The sequence below is a fragment of the Heterodontus francisci genome, chromosome 7, assembly GCF_036365525.1.
Source record: "Heterodontus francisci isolate sHetFra1 chromosome 7, sHetFra1.hap1, whole genome shotgun sequence".
Taxonomy (NCBI): Eukaryota; Metazoa; Chordata; class Chondrichthyes; order Heterodontiformes; family Heterodontidae; genus Heterodontus; species Heterodontus francisci.
In genome coordinates this window covers 58,433,924-58,451,252 of record NC_090377.1, presented here as the reverse complement: position 1 = coordinate 58,451,252, position 17,329 = coordinate 58,433,924, and the positions used below count along the sequence as shown (strand labels likewise).

General features: G+C 43.0%; 1 protein-coding gene across 3 annotated transcripts in view; it reads left to right on the top strand.

Annotated features, from left to right (window-relative positions):
• Positions 1–3,112: 3,112 nt before the first annotated feature.
• The window catches only part of psmd14 (proteasome 26S subunit, non-ATPase 14), a 149,728-nt gene continuing 135,511 nt past the window's right edge, over positions 3,113–17,329 (top strand). Inside the window, exon 1 of one of the 3 annotated variants that reach the window (XM_068035245.1) lies at positions 3,113–3,187. Coding sequence is in view for 1 of the 3 variants with exons in the window: in XM_068035244.1 (XP_067891345.1) it covers positions 4,384–4,388 (5 nt within the window). In the remaining 2 variants the exon portion in view is untranslated. Of the gene's footprint in view, positions 3,188–4,139; positions 4,209–4,352; positions 4,389–17,329 lie in introns of those variants that run through there. The other 2 variants (XM_068035246.1, XM_068035244.1) reach the window with 2 other exon arrangements.

Genomic DNA, 17,329 nt, shown 5'->3' with positions numbered 1-17,329 from the left:
AGCCATCTCCTTGGAGCAGCACTCAAGTGGCATGTAGGAGGTGAAACCAGGCTTCCCAGGAACAAGCTTCAGAAGTGCAAATAGCAGTGGCTTCCTCCCAGGAGCAAGCTACCATGAGAGGACAGCCCCTCATTCCCATGAGCTTTTTGCAGCACAGGAGCTACCAATCACCTCTTGCAACACTGACCCTCAGTTTGAACTTTGGAGAAATACTACAACAGGAGATAATAGGCCTCTTTTGTCACTCATGGGAAACACAATGTTAGGAAAGAGTAAATTGGCTTTTGTTCACTTTGCATCAAAAGTGGAATTGTACATATACCATGCTTTGTATTCATGGAGTCATACAGGAAAGGGTGCACTTACTTTGTGCTGACTTACTGATTCAGATCATAATTATTAGCATTATCATGTAGAGTGAAAAGAGATCTGATATATTGCACAACAGTGATTACACTTCAAAAGTAATTACTTAGCTGTAAAACACTTTTGGACGTCCTGAGGTTGTGAGAAGTGCTATATAAATCCAATTCAGTCTTTCTTTTTTCTATATAAGTGGCCTTTCCTAAAATGGAGTGTCACTGGTAGATGATTTGACTGTTGCTTATTTTTGCAGAGTTCTACTGCATTTACTCCTCCTTTTTACCCTCATTCATGCCTTTGTTATCTCTAGACTTGACTATTCCAATGCACTCCTGTCTGCTCTCCCACATTCTATCTTCTGTAAACTTGAGGTCATCCAAAACTCTGCTGCCTGTGTCTTAAGGCGCACAAAGTCCCGTTCACCTATCAGCCCCGTGCTCACTGATCAACATTGGCTCCCAGTCAAGAAACATCCTGGTTTTAAGATTTTCTTTGTTTTCAAATCCCTCCATGGCTTCACCCCTCGCTATCTCTGTAATCTCCTCCAACCTTACAACCCTCTGAGATATCTGCGCTCATCTAATTCAGGCCTTTAGAGCATCCCCAAATTTAACTGCTCCACCATTGCTCGCCGCACCTTCAGTTGCCTAGGACCTAAACTCTGGATTTCCATCCCTGAACCTCTGCCTCTGTATCTCACTTTCCACCTTTAAGACACTCTGTTAAACCTATTTCTTTGACCAAGCCTTTGGTCATCTGATGTCATATCTCCTTATGTGGCTCAGTGCCATATGTTGCTTTATAATGCACCTGTGAAGGACCTTTTATTATGTTAAATGCGTTATATAAATATAATTTGTTTTATTATCATTTTAATCTCCATTATGCCTTTCTTTGACATACTTTCACTTGCTTTCCCCTTCCAGCTAAGTGTCCCTGTTTAATTTCTCTGTGTGCTTTACCACTTTATTACTTTTCTCCTCCCTACTGCTTCCACTTCCCACTCATTTCTTTCTTTTTTTGTAGTGAGGTGATCTTAGCACGTTGTTTCCCATCAAGCTGTTGCTTCTGACTCTCTGGGGCTTTGTTCGTCATCACTATGATCATGTTGACTTCCAGTTTTTTAGCTTTGCTCTGGTCCAGTATTCACCCAGTGTGACTGTCCTTGGAGATGCTTTAATTAAGTTCAGCATTTGAGCAGCAGAGTTTGCCTGTAGGGACATAGGAAGGAGTAGATCATTGAAGTAGGATGGAATGAGGCAACAGAGATACTTGTAATTATAGGTTCCCACGGAGCCAGTGGAACTTGGAGAAGACCAGCAGGTGGGAATAATGTGGGTGGAAACATGGGATTTACTGAAAGCTGAGTTGAAATTGGACTGGGCGTGGGAAAACAGGATGTGAAATGGTCTGGGAATGGCAAGATTAGATAGATGTAGAGTTGATCTGGGAGTAGTGAGGCTGGGTGGAAAGCTAGTCTGGGAATTGATGCTACTAAGTTAGGAATGACAGTAGCAATGTTCATTGCAACCAATAAGAAAAACTTTACCAAAGAGTAGTGAGCAATGAAAAATGGTTACCAGGATCAATAATGACAGCAATTTCAGTCATGGGGTTTGCCTGGACCAACAGACTTGCAATATCCAGATATGACAGGGTGAATACATACATTTTAAAATATATACTTGTAAATTGCCTGTGCCATTGCCTGCAGTCAGTTGAGGAATGTATAAAGATGTATACAAGATTGGAACAGAGCCAGAGTAGCTACAATCTGCAACTATATGACAAATGACATAAACATTTGAATGGGTAATGTTACCATGATGATTTAGAGTGTGAAAAGTTGACAGAAAAGCATGACCAATAGAAGGTCAGGTTTGTTTACAGGAAGTATGTGCCTAGCGCAAAAGTTTTAATAATAGGATTACAGAATGGGATCATTGAATAATTGCAACAGGATACACATATGCAGTTCTGTTCCCATTTTAAAGCCATTTATTGTCCCTATTTTTTGTAACTCTTTCATTTTATATTATTTATATATTAAATAACAAAATGGCAATTTGGGATGCCAAGAAGTAGGGTTGATTGGAACTGTGAAGATTAAGCTAATTAGGAGTTACAGAACTGAGGTGCTGCAGGACCATCACTGGTGTGAGGGTGTGATTACAACATAAGTTTTCATAGGCAGTTTCAGTTATAAATGGGGACATAGGAATTTGAGTTTTTTAAAATAGAGCTTATCACTTGTTATTATAATATTTAGCTTGAAGATTAAAAAAAATGCTGCACTTACGATATAGCAGGCAGCCCTGACTTTAGTGATGTGAGGTAAATTGCAGTGTAAAAGCAGGGCTGCCAACCATCCCGGATCAGGAGTTCAACCCTGTGCAGGGGTCTTTAAAGGCTTTTGATGGATGTGTTTGGCCAGTACCTCTGGCGTACAATATAAGGCAGGAAGATGGGTTGCTCAGCCTGCTTGTAGTGATTCTTGATCACTGGCATTTGGCGCACATTCCTGATGCCCAAGATTATCTGCAGTTGGTTTTGGTTGTTCCAGTGTCCAGCCGTATTAATGGGGCTGATTCCACGGCACCATGTCTCGGGTTACAGTACAGACCCACTTCAAGAGCAAATTATTTTACTTACAGAAGAAGGAACCCTTTTACTGCTGGGACCGTTACCTTGACAATATGGGCCACTGACAGATTGCTGAGTAGGGCACATTGTTGTTGGAAGCGGATGTGATAACTTGCCCCGGAAGTGGAGCGAGCCGCTGAGACCGGCTGATTCATTGGCGAGGTCCCGCTGAGCGCGAGTGGTGAGTTTCGTTCTTAAAAAAAATAATTTAAATGAAAGATGAGGATCTGGGCGTCAGTGTACGGAGGAGCGGCAGGCGGTGGGTTAGGGGTAAGGGGAGGGATTAGCCAGAGCGGGTACTTAAGAATCGGTTAACTGGTCCGAAAGTTTCTGGACCTGGATAAGCTGTCGGTGTTCGGGATGTCAGGCTGGTCCGACCCAGCCTAGACTGACCAACTACACACCGGGGTTGCAGGCTTCCCAATATCATACTCTGGGGGAGTTCAGCATGAGGCAAGGCCTTGAGGCCCCATGTGATTTCAATGAGGATGATGCAGCACAGCGGCTTCTTAAACACAAGTTCTAGGCTTTAAAAAAAAATGGGCCTGTAAAATCAGCTTAAATTAATGATCGTGCAGGAAGGTGCAGTAAACCCAAGAAAAGAGGTGGGCGGAGAAGCAGGGATTGAGGAGAGGAGAGGGGGAGGGGGAGGTGGTGGTGAGTTGAAAGCATGGTTGCAGAAGCGAGTTTGGAAAGCAGGGGCGGAAGGGAGTGGGTCGAGAATTTCAGAGGGCAACAAGCGTAGCTGTTGAATGAACAGCTGGTGTTAGGGAGCGGTGGGGGTGGGGGATGTCTTGTTTTGGAGGAGTGGAGAGTGTATGTAGGCAGGCGATGATTAAGGTAGGAAGAAGCAGTGCTAAAAACAGACGAGAGAAAATAAGCATGACAATTTTGAAATCAAATTTGGGATTCACATGGAGCCGCTATAGTATATAGAGGGCAGACAGTGTGTTTGTCTTTTGGATGAGTTAAATTTTGTGGGGGATTGATAAAGGGAAGCATCCTGGTGGAATGTTGGAGAAATTGAGTCTTGAGATGTTGCTTTGGAGTGTGGCAAAAGGTGAGGAAGAGGGTTATAAGAAAGAAAATAAATACTTGCACTCATATAATGTCTGTCATGATTTCAAGACAGGACCATTCTACTGCAGTAATATAAAAGCAAAATACTGCGGATGCAGGAAATCTAGCAGAACTTCTTCAAGGTAGGCATTCCTGGAAGAGAAGTGGCAGTGAATTAAACACTAAAATAAAAGCAAACTACTGCGGATGCTGCCAGACCTGCTGAGTGATTCCAGCATTTCTTGTTTTTGTTCCATTCTACTGCAGACTGTATTACAGCCTTGGTCCAAACATGGACCCAAGAGCTGAATTCTACAGATGAGGTGAGAGAGACCGCCTTTGATGCTGAGGCCGCGTTCGACTGCGTGTGGCAACGAGGAGCCTGAGTAAAACTGAAGTCAGTGGGAATCAGAGGGAAAACTCTCCACTAGTTGGCATCATACCTAGCACAAAGGAAGATGGTTGTGTTTGTTGGAGGCCGATCATATCAGCCTTAGGACATCGCTGCAGAACCTCCTCAAGGCAGTTTCCTAGGCCCAACCATCTTCTGCTTCATCATTGACCTTCCTTCTGTCAGTAGGTCAGAAATTGGCATGTTCGCTGCTGATTGCAAATGACAAGGGGATATCAGGGTGTGGGGTGAAAGGCTCCCTCCCATATCTACATGTCGCCCTTTGGCGACATCATCTAAAAACATTGTCAAGTTCCATGTGTACACTGATAGCCAGCTTTATCTCACCATTACCTCTCTCAATCTCTCCATTGTCTGTGATTTGTCACGCTTATTCCAGTCCTGGATGAGCAGAAATTTCCTCCAATTAAATATTGGGATGACTTTGGTTCCCACCACAAATCCGATTCCCTAGCCACTGACTCCACCCTTCTTCAAGGTCACTGTTTGAGGCTGAATCAGACCGTTCGCAACCGGGGCATCCTATTTGAGCCTAACAAGAGTGTCTGACCAGAGATCAGCTCCATCACCAAGGCAGTCTATTTCCATCTCCTTAAGGTCGTCCATCTCCACTCTTGCCTCATATCATCCACTGCTGAAACCTTCATCATGCATTTGTCAAGACTTGACTATCCCAGTGATCTCCCTTCATATCGTCAACCCTCCATAAACTAGAACTCATCCAAAACTGTGCTGTCCATATCTTAACTAGCAGTAATTCCTGTTCATCCATGACTCCAGTGCTCGCTGACTTAGATTGGTTCCTGATCTGGCAATACCTTGATTTTGAAATTCTCATCTTTGTTTTCAAATGCCTCCATGGCTTCTCACCTCCCCCTCTGTCTCACTTCCTCCAGCCTTACAACCCTCCGAGATTTCTCTGCTCCTCCGTTTCTGGCTTCTTGCGCATCACTGGATTTAATCACTGCAATAAGGTGTAGTCGCTGTTGTAGGAACCATGGCAGTCAGTTTGGGTACAGCACGTTGCAACCATAGCAATGCAAAAGTGATGAGATGGTTTGTTTTAGTGATGTTGATTTATTGGTAAATACTGACCAGCACACTGGGGAATAACTCCATGCTGTTGTTCAAAATAGTGCAATGGGATCTTTTGCATTCTTCCGACAGGGCAGATGGTGCCTTGGTTTAATGTCTCATCTGAAAGATGGCACCTCTGACAGTGCAGCACTCCTTTCGTACTATGCTGAAGTGTCAGCCTAGATTTTTGTGCTTAAGTCTACGGAGTGGGTCTTGAACCTGTAGTCTTCTGACCCAGAGGTGGGACTGCTGTCCACAGAGTCACGGCTGACAAACAGTCTATATTGCAGAGGTAGAAGAAAGTAGTATGGTTAACGGAGGAAGCTGAGTATGATAATAGGATGCTTCCTCACTTGGCTTGAGATAGCAGCCTGAGACATTAATGGACTTGAAGCCAGAGGTTTGAAGGTGCTGATGGAAACCAAAGAGATGGCCTTAATTTTGCTAACATCCAGCTAGAGGATAGCCTCCTCCTGGAGTCTGGCATACATGCAGAGGAGAAGAGCAACTGTTCCTGGAGGTAGACCTTGGAGGAGGATGGAATAGTGAATTCTGTTCAAGGCAGCAGCAAGGTTGTGGACAGATAGGGGAGACATCTGTGGTTTTGACCAATGCAGTCCAGCTGCTGTGGGCAGGGTGAAAGAATCGTAGAATCTTACAGCACAGAGGAGGCCATTTAGCCCATTGTGCCTGTGCTGGCTCTTCGAAAGATCTGTCCAATTTTTAGTCCTACACATTAACTTCTTCCTCATAATCCTGCAAATTAGTTCTCAAGTACATGCTCAGTGCATTTTAAACGTTCCTATGGAAACTGATTGCACTACCCTTTTAGGTTGTGTGTTCGAGATCGTCCTAACCCTCTGTGTGAAAATAATTCTCCTAATTTCCCCTCTAGTTCTTTTGCCAATTATTTTAAATCTGGTTGGCGATCTTCTTACCAGCTAGGTTGGAAGGACTTGAAAGAGGTGTGGTGAGAGTTGGAAAATTGGTTGCATAGCAACAATACATTCTAGGAGGAAGAGAAGGTAGATTTTTGTATGGTAAGGCTTTCAACAGATGCAGAGCAAAGTTGGGTAAATTGAGTTGAGGTACCGATCAGCCATGATCTAATTGAATGGCAGAGCAGGCTTGAGGGGCTGAACGGCCGACTGCTGTTCCTATGTTTCTAAAAGCTCAAATATGGTAATAGTTGGAGAATGTGAAAGGATTTAACATAGATTTCTTGACCAGCGATGACAATGAAGGAGACAGTGCTCAAGGACGAGAGACAAGTTGATGATGGCAAGCATAGGAATGAGAAGGTGTTTAGTGGTCAGGAGGCAAGATGAGAGAGGTTTGAGGGACCCAGTGGAAGGTTTCATTGTTCAAACGGAGTGCTGAGAGATTGGGGAAATGCGGGAGTCTGGGCACTTATCTTCCATTCTGTATACAGAAAGGTTTGGAGTTCCTTGCATTCTGAATCCAAGGTGAGGTAGGGAAGAGGTCTGAGAAAGCACTAGTTAGTGGAGAAAAAGGATGATGTTGTAGTACTAAATGGTTTTAGTTAGAGAGAATGATACAACACCTTAAATGGGTAATACTGGTGGACAGTTACATTGAAACTTACAGCTTTCTAGTTAGATGCTGCAGAATTGTTTGTTTGATCAGGAGGGTGGTGGAGGTTGGTGATGGTATGAGAGCTGAGGAGGAATGAGATCGAGGCATCATTTATGGAGGTATAATTGTTATTGCGGATGGTAGGCCAGAGGTGTGGGCGAATGAGTGTTGGCTAGACCACTAGAGAAAGGGATTGGTGATCGTGTTTTTGAGAAATTGCAAGTGATGGTAGAGGGGTGGGGTGGGCATGGCAGGGCAGTGTGTGTAAAATGGGAATAAAGAAATGGTTTTATAGAATCTGGTCAGCAATATTTTATTTATTTATTTTTATTTATTTAGAGATACAGCACTGAAACAGGCCCTTCGGCCCACCGAGTCTGTGCCGACCAACTACCGCCCATTTATACTAATCCTACGTTGATCCCATATTCCCAACCACATCCCCACCTTCCCTCAATTCTCCTACCACCTACTTAAACTATGGGCAATTTACAATGGCCAATTTACCTATCAACCTGCAAGTCTTTGGCTGCGGGAAGAAACCGGAGCACCCAGTGGAAACCCACGCAGACGCAGGGAGAACTTGCAAACTGCACACAGGCAGTACCCAGAACTTACCCCGGGTCACTGGAGCTGTGAGGCTGCGGTGCTAACCACTGCGCCGCCCCTATAGATACCACTGAGCCAGGTGTGACTGCCTTGGGTGACTATATTGAGGTGTTGACCTTGAGTATGTGTTCAGGAGTTGATTTTGAAGAGAAGGTTGACTGATGTGCAGGACAAGGAAGTCAGTGGATCAGTTGTGGTGGGGGGTTGACTTCACTTTGTGTAAGTCGGTGATAAAAAGGCTGAGGTGGAATGAGGGAGTGCATTTCAACGAGGAAGGTCTCTGCGACCCTGGATGAATCGTTTTTTTAAAAAAAAGTGTAGGGTAATAAAGGGTGATGTGGTTGAATAAGGACAAACCAGCAGCGGAATGGGGAAATGCTGAGCTGGAATCTTGATATGAGTGCCACATTGCCACTATACTGGTTTAGACAGGGAATTCTTACAATCATTACAAAGCTTGGTGATGTCCTTAGCCGTTGTGAATTATTTTAATGATGTTGGATCTCACATACATTATTATAATACCCTGAAAGCATAATTGACAAAACCTGTTTTTGACCCTGAATGTTCAATAATCTTATTTCTCAAATTACTATGCGCCAGCAACAAACTGAGTCATGCTCCAGCAGGAATTTGCTGTAGGAAATTTTCTACAGATTGTTATAAATGAAAAATTGAATTTTTTTTCTTGTTGCTATTAATTCAAAGCTTTTTCAGCTGCTTTTAAACAAGTTATGTGTGATGTCATTCTGATAATGAGTCAGCCAAAATGAATCTTGACAGGAGATAGCCTCATCACTTTGACTTTTCACCTGTTACCTTCAACTGAAGTATATAATATAATGTGTGGTGACATTTGAAAAGTTAGATCATTTGAAAACTTGCTCGACTTAATTTATCACCTTTCTGATCTTAGAAACTGTCTCGGGCATCAGTGTACTGCATTCTGTTTTCACATATCCAAGACCATTGTCAAGTTGAGTTTCTACCTCATGGCTGCCAGCTATGTTTTGCTCTAAATGGATATTGTTTCCACCTGGTACTTGCAGATGAAAGTTGTCCTTTGTCAATTCTGAGTTATTCACTCCACTTCATATGATTTGAAAATGTTATACAAAGCATTTGCAATACTCATTTGTACAATTAGCTTAACTACAAATAGTAAAGTTAGGATATAGAAAGTGTAAGAGAAAGTTTGAAGTTAAGAATCAACAATATTTTTGTTTCATTTTAATAAAGACAATTCATACTGTATCCCAATTAGTTATTTTAAAATATAGTAAAGATGAATATTCAAATTCTTGCAAATCATTAACTGTTTTGTCCACTATGCAATTAGTATGGTTGGATTGCATTGTAACTGTGACTGAAATTTATTGCATCAATTACTGTTACACCAGAACTGGTTAAAATCTGGTTAAAATTATTGAATTTGAATTTGATTTCACATTGTTGTACCTTCAGCCCATCGACTGCAACGGTTTAAGAAGGTGGCCCACCATCGCTTGCTCGAGGGCAAATAGGGATGGGCAATAATTTTGTCTCTGCCAATAATCCCTATATCTTGAATATGAATAAAAATCCATGTAAGTGTACTGTGTGCATGCTTACTCCCTATTTCTGTTGCCCAATCTTTTTTTATTTTCTCGACCAAAATTTTCCTGTTCTCTCTTGAAGTAAACAATTCGCATTCTCCAGGGGCCCTTCTAAACCTCACCCGAATATACGACCGACTGCTCCGGTCAAAGCCCTCAATCAAAATATACAATTCTGATTGTGGTGGGAGAAACGCACTGTTAATTCAATCCTGTCCCTCCACAGATTGCCAAACATATCATTTTAAACTTTCCAAATTAAAGAAAGACCCAGCCAAATTGTACCATCTATTAACCCCCGAATGAGGCAAACCAAACCAGGTGTCTTTAAATCAACTAATTAACTGTTTAATTAGAAAAACTAAATTCTTAAACTAAAAAATAAATAAATAAAAAAATAAAGACCACTAAGATATAAACAACATTTAAAATAGAAAAAATTAGAGTCCTTGCAGATTTATGCTTCTGCCAGATATGGGATAGTCCAAGGTTGCTTGACATCCTCACAGCCATCCAGTGGGGGAGAAAAGATTCTTCAACAGTAGAACAGTCTGTAGTCTAATTCAGAAGTTGAAATAGTTGCTCCTTCTCCAGCGATGAACTTCAACAATTAACAACTTGCAAACACTTTTTAATGAATCAATTTGGCTTTTGAATTTTTGAGGGATAAAAGATTGTCACAGTCTAACTTCCCTTCCTTCAGTTTAAATTATCAGAGATCTCTGTTTTGGCTTGACATTTTAGAACTTTGAGAGAGAATAATAAATAAACAGACTAAATTCTGTTCCTTCAGTTTAACTGGTCTGAGAGCTATCCTTTCAGGTGCTAACACACCTGTTAGAACAGACTGTTTCCACTAAAAAAAACAGTTCAAAAGATAATGGCAACATTGTATATCTGGTCTCTGGCTGTTGCCGGGTAACTAGGATGCATTCTTTGAAGCTGGTTGGTTCCCTCTCTATATGGTTGTAACCAACGGCAACCAAAATGCACTGTCTCTAACTCCTGAGGCTTGCTGGTTCTTAAAGCAGTACAGCTCCTTTTCCAGTCTTAAAGGCTCAAAACTAGGTCCTTCCTAGTCTGAAGCTCAGCTACTTGACTGCATAAACTTGCTGTGCTGACCAGCATGGAGCTGTTTGTGTCATGTTCAGCTAGCTGTGTTACTGGCAGTCGAAAGTAGGTTGTCACACCATTCCGAATATATTCATTCTGTAAACTATTCAGGAGTCAGTGGGAGTCAGTTGCCAGTGATCGCCAAAGCTGCCGGGCAGCCATAAAGGCGGGGCTAAAGTGTGGCGAGTCGAAGAGACATAGCAGTTGGCAGGAAAAAAGACAGAAGCGCAAGGGGAGAGCTAACTGTATAACAGCCCCGACAACCAATTTTATCTGCAGCACCTGTGGAAAAGTCTGTCACTCTAGAATTGGCCTTTATAGCCACTCCAGGTGCTGCTTCACAAACCACTGACCACCTCCAGGCGCTTACCAATTGTCTCTTGAGACAAGGAGGCCAAAGAAGAAGAAACTGATCATGCTTACTTGATCCCGTGACTGCTGGATGCATTAGGAACTGCCATGCTTCCTGGGCTGGACATTTTTCTCAGTTTTCTGTTCACTCATCATGTTGTTGTAACTGAATACAAATGTAGATTAAACAGCTTTCAAGTAATAAATCGTACAGATATGCTTCACACAGGAAAGAATGGATCAGGAAGTCATAGTTAGATTTGACAGTGCATGATCCAAAAAACCTTTGCAGGCTTTTAAAGATACAGAGAGAAGTAGCAAGATGGGGATTTAGTGGACAGAGTTCCAGAGGGTAGCACTTAAAGTTGTTCCTACTGAAGAGCACGAGAAGGCAAAGATGCACAAAATGTCTGTCAGGATGAGTAGGAACTGGCTGTAATGTAGAACTGGAGGAGATTGCAGAGTAGGGTGAAACATGGATTTTGACAAAGCAGAACAACTCTGAGCGACAGGATTAATCTCCACTTGGAGAGGCAGGGATTAATCAAGAAAAGTCAGCATAGCTTTGTCAGGGGGAGATCATGTCCAACAAATTTGATTGAACTTTTCGAGGAGGTGACTAGATATGTAGATAAGGGTAAAGAAGTTGATGTAGTCTGCATGGACTTCAGTTAGGCTTTTGATAAGGTCCCACATGGGAGATTGGTTAAGAAGGTAAGAGCCCATAGGATCCAGGGTGATTTGGCAAATTGGATCCAAAATTGGTTTAGTGGCAGGAGGCAGAGGGTGATGGTGGAGGGTTGTTTTTGCGATTGGAAGCCTGTGACCAGTGGTGTACCGCAGGGATCGATGCTGGGACCCTTGTTGTTTGTAGTGTACATTAATGATTTAGATGTGAATATAGGAGGTATGATCAGTAAGTTCGTAGATGACAAAAAAATTGGTGGTGCCGTAAATAGTGAGGAGGAAAGCCTTAGATTACAGGACGATATAGATGGGCTGGTAAGATGGGCAGAGCAGTGGCAAATGGAATTAAATCCTGAGAAGTGTGAGGTGATGCATTTTAGGAGGACTAACAAGGCAAGGGAATATACAATGGATGGTAGGACCCTAGGAAGTACAGAGGGTCAGAGAGACCTTGGTGTACATGTCCATAGATCACTGAAGGCAGCAGCACAGGCAGATAAGGTTGTTAGGAAGGCATATGGGATCCTTGCCTTTATTATCTGAGGCATAGAATATAAGAGCAGGGAGGTTATGATGGAGCTGTATAAAACGCTAGTTAGGCCACAGCTGGAGTACTGTGTACAGTTCTGGTTGCCACACTGTTGGAAGGATGTGATTGCACTGGAGAGGGTGCAGAGGGGATTCATCAGGATGTTGCCTGGGTTGGAGCATTTCAGCTATGAAGAGAGACTGGATAGGCTAGGGTTGTTTTGCTTCAAGCAAAGAAGGCTGAAGGGGGGACCTGATTGAGGTATACAAAATTGAGGGGCATGGATAGGGTAGATGGGAAGAAACTTTTTCCCTTAGTGGAGGTGTCAGTAACCGGTGGCATAGATTGAAGGTGAGGGGCAGGAGATTTAGAGGGGATTTGAGGAAAACATTTTCACTCAAAGGGTAGTTGGAATCTGGAACGCACTGCCTGAAGGAGTGTAGAGGCAGGAACCATCACAACATTTAAGAAGTATTTAGATGAGCACTTGAAATACCATAGCTTACAAGGCTACGGGCCAAGTGCTGGAAAATGGGATTAGAATAGATAGGTGCTTGATGGCCAGCACGGACACGATAGGCCGAAGAACCTGTTTCTGTGCTGTAGATCTCTCTGACTGTCGGGTGCCATGGGGGGGTCAGCAAGGTTAAGTTTGATTGGCAAGTGGGACTTGATACAGGTGGTTGAACTTTTAGATGAGTTAGAATTTGTGCAGGCTTAGGAGAGAAGAATGTTGGAGAAGTCAAGTCTTGAGATCGTAAAAGCACAGTTAAGGATTTTACTACCAGTGGGAATCGGGCTGGTGGCAATGACCTTGTGGAGGGAGAAGTAAAGTCTTTGTGATTGAGGCATATGGTTTGAATCTCAGTTCAGATTTGAATTGGACACCAAGGTTGCACACTGTCTGTTTCGACCTGAACAAGCAGACAGATGGAGCCGAGAGCAAGGTTGCAGAATTTGAATGCCAATTAACATCGCATTCATTTTCTAGATGTTCAATTTGAAGAATATTCTGCCTTGCCCTCAGCTTGGTGCTGGGCAGTTTGATAATGCAGAAATAGTTGTGGAATCGAGGGTGATTTACATGTGAAGCTGAATGCCATTAGCTGCCTCCATGCCAGCAGCTAATGTCACCAAATGGCAGCATGTAAACAAGGAAGAGGTCTACGAGTGTACTCTGGAAGTGATGGGAGGAGGCAAAAGGAAAAATAATTGGAGAATCAGACTCTTGTGACAACAAAGTTGAATCAAGTGAAAGAGGAGACTTGACTAAAATGAGCTTTGGACAGGGCGAGGAGGATAATGCACCATGGTTGCAATCATGAAAGATGCTATTTGTGACTTTGACTCAGCCTTAATGTCGTTGACAAGAAGAAACTGGATTGAAGAGTTTTGAATGGGAAGCTTTGGGTAAGGTGGGTCTGGAGCTAGGTGAAAACTAATGCATTCACGAATCCTGGGGTGGAAAGGGAGGTTAAATATGCATCAGTAGCTGGACAAGATATGAGGGGGGCATGATAGTGGTTTTGAAGGACAGAGGAATAGTGCCTCTGTCAAAGGGGCCATTTAAAATTTTGGTGAGTAATGGGATGAAGTAACAGTGGTGAATTTGAAAGTGGGCTGGGGGGAAGTTAGAGGACAAGTTGTGTGCTGTGGCGTCAGGGGACAACCTGGAAGGAAACCAAGAAGGAGGATGCGTTGGCCATATGGGTATTGCTGATCTTTTGGAAAAAAGTCTAAAGCCACTCATGTTTGGTATTGGAGGGGTTCAGTTGCTAAAGGACTGGGCTTTATTTAGTGTTTTATCGTTGTTCTTGGGATATTCCATCGTTCTTTCATGTACTATGACTCTATGACAATTAATAATTGAAGTGTAGCCACTATTAAAGGCCTGCACGGGTCTGAAAAAAAAACCCAAACCCGACAGAACCACATCGGACCCGAGCCTGACCTGGCCCGAGTCCCTGCATTTTTTCCCATGCCCGACCTGACCACGGGAATGTTCACTTTACTTACCTTCCGACTCCGAATCAGCAGGAAGCTGCAGCATGAGCGCGATGACGTCATGGAGACGCTCACTGCGCAGACTCAGAGTTTCCTTCCTTGACGTCCCAGACTCCCAGCTCAGGTAGGCTTTTCAACTTTTGACACTTGCCATTAGAGCAAAATGCAATACTTATTGTGTGTGTCCGATCCGACCTGAGCCCAAAAGCCGGACCTGGAAAAGCGACCCTAACCCGATCCCGGCACAGGTCGTCTGGTTCTGTCAGGGTCGGGTAGCAGACCTTTAGCTACTATTACTGTGCAGGTAAGAATCATTACAGTCAATTTTTATTGCCTTGTTTTTCAGATATTTTTCATTTTTTATTTTCAGTGTTCAAAATTGGGAGAAAATCAAGGGGAAATAGTTGGATCTTAAATGGCTGGGAAAATTTGGAGGAAATGAGTAAATTTAAGGAAAAAAATCAGTTTTTATTTGGAATGTTACGAAAAAATCAGGAAAAGAAACAATAGTAATAGGGTATTTTAACTACCCCTGTATTAACTGGGATAGTTTTAGTGTGAATGGAATTGATGGAGCAGAGCTCTTGAGGTGCAATCAGGAGAAGTTTTTTGCCCAGTATGTAGCAAGTTCAGCAAGAAAAGGTGCAGTTTTAGACTTAGTTTTAGGAAATGAAGATGGGCAGGTGGAAAGGGTGGCAGTGGTAGAGCATTTTGGTGGTAGTGGTCATAATTATGGAAAAGGACAGAGATAGAACAGGAGTTAGAGTTCTCAATTGGGGCAAGGCCAATTTTACTAAACTGAGGAGTGATTTAGCGAAATTGGACCAGAAACAGCTACTTGAAGGTAAATTAGTGTCAGAACAGTGGGAGGCATTCAAAGGGGAGATTCAAGGGGTTCAGAGTAAACATGCTTCCACAAAGAAAAAGACGGCCAAACCTGGAGCCCCATGGATGTCAAGGAGCCTACAGGGTAAGATGAGGTAGAAAAGGAAAACTTATGTCCGACACCAAGAACTCAATACTTCAGAAAGCTGAAAGGAGTATAGAAAGTGGAGAGGTGAAAGCAAAGAGAGGGCATGAAAGAATATTGGCAAGCAAAATCAAGGTGAACCCAAAGATGTTTTATCAATTTTAAGATTAAGGGGATAACCAAGGAGAGAGTAGGACCCATGAAAGACCAGAAAGGTAACCTGTATGTAGGGGTGGAAGATATTGGTATGGTTCTTCATGAATACTTTGTGTCTGTCTTCATAAAAGAGTTGGAATGATGCAGATATTGTAGTTGAGAAGTGTGAGGTATTGGATGTGATAAACATAGAGAGAGAGGAAGTATTAATGGGATTAACATCTTGAAAGTTGATAAATCACCAGGGCCAGATGAAGTGTAACCTAGGCTGTTAAAAGAAGCAAGAGAGGAAATAGCAGAAGGTCTGATCATCATTTTCCAATCGTCACTGGATACAGATGTAGTGCTGGAGGATTGGAGAACTGCTAATGTTGTACCTCTGTTTAAAAAGGGAGCGAAGGATAGACCGAATAATTACAGGCCAGTCAGTCTAACCTCAGTAGTGGGCAAATTATTGGAATCTATTCTGAGAGACAGGATAAACTGTCGCTTAGAAAGGCAGAGGTTAATCAAGGATAGTCAGCATGGATTTGTCAAGGGAAGATCTTGTTTGACCAACTTGATCAAATTTTTTGAAGAAGTAACAAAGAAGATAGATGAGGGTAGTTGATGTGGATTTTAGCAAGGCTTTTGACAAGGTCCCACATGGCAGACTGGTTAAAAAAAATAAAATCCCATGGGATCCAGGGAAATGCGGCAAGGTGGATACAAAATCGGCTCTGTGGCAGGAAACAAAGGGTAATTGTTGACGGGTGTTTTAGCGACTGGAGGGCTGTTTCCAGTGGCATTCTGCAGGGCTCAGTACTGGATCCATTGCTTTTTGTGGTATAAATGATTTGGAAGTAAATGTGGGGGCATGATCAAGAAGTTTGCAGATGACACAAAGATTGGCCGTGTGGTAGATAGCAAGGAGGATAGCTGTAGGCTACAGGAAGATATTTAGGCTCTGGTCAGAGGGGCAGAAAAATGGCAAATGGAATTCAACTTGGAGACGTGTGAGGTGATGCATGTGGGGAGGTCAAACAAGGCAAAGGAATACACGATTAATGGGAAAATACTGAGAAGTGTAGAGGAAGTGAGGGACCTTGGAGTGAATGTCCACAGATCCCTGAAGGTATCAGGGCAGGTCAATAAAGTGGTTAAGAAGGCATATGGAATCCTTTCCTTTATTAGCCGTGGTATTGAATACAAGAGCAGGGAGGTTATGCTGGAACTGTATAACTCATTGGTTAGGCCACGACTTGAGTACTGTGTGCAGTTCTGGTCACCTCATTACAGAAAGGATGTAATTGCACTAGAGAGGGTACAGAGGAGATTTATGAGGATGTTGCCGGGACTGGAAAAATGCAGTTATGAAGAAAGATTGGATAGGAGGGGGTTGTTCTCCTTGGAACAGAGAAGGCTGAGGGGAGATCTGATTGAAATGTACAAAATGTTGAGGGGCCTGGGTAGAGTGGAGGCCTATTCACCTTAGCAGAGAGATCAGTGATGAGGGGGCATAGATTTAAAGTGATTGGTTGAAAAATTAGAGGGGAGATGAGGAAAACTTTTTCACCCAGAGGGTGGTGGGGGTCTGGAACTCACTGCCTGAAAGGGTAGTTGAGGCAGAGACCCTCAACTCATTCAAAAGGAGTCTGGATATGCACCTAAAGTGCTGTAATCTGCAGGGCTACGGACCAAATGCTGGAAGGTGGGATTAGAACAGGTGAATCGTTTTTCGGCCGGCACAGACACGATGAGCCAAGTGGCCTCTTTCTGTGCCTTAAACTTTCTGTGATTCCATGATTAAAAGATAATTATCTAAATGACAATCCACAATTATTTATGCACATTTACAAACCTTAATGGTGGCGTTCCAGCATCTTACTCAAGTGGCCAATCCTCAAGTGTGAGCCTGGACAGTAAGTGCCTGTTATTTGGTTGTGAAGCAGCTTGTTTTGTTCCAAAGCAATGACCATATGTGCAAACTTGCAGCAGTGTTCACAGGATATAATGGCTGAGTTTGCACTCCCCCTCAGCCCAGCAATGCTGCATTGAATTGTAATGCCCTTAATGCTGAGCTGACATTGCTTCAATCAGCACAAACCAGAGACCAAACTCAAGATCTTTCTGGTCTATACCACAATACCATATTGATGCAGGTGTCCATTGAGTCATAAGAGGGA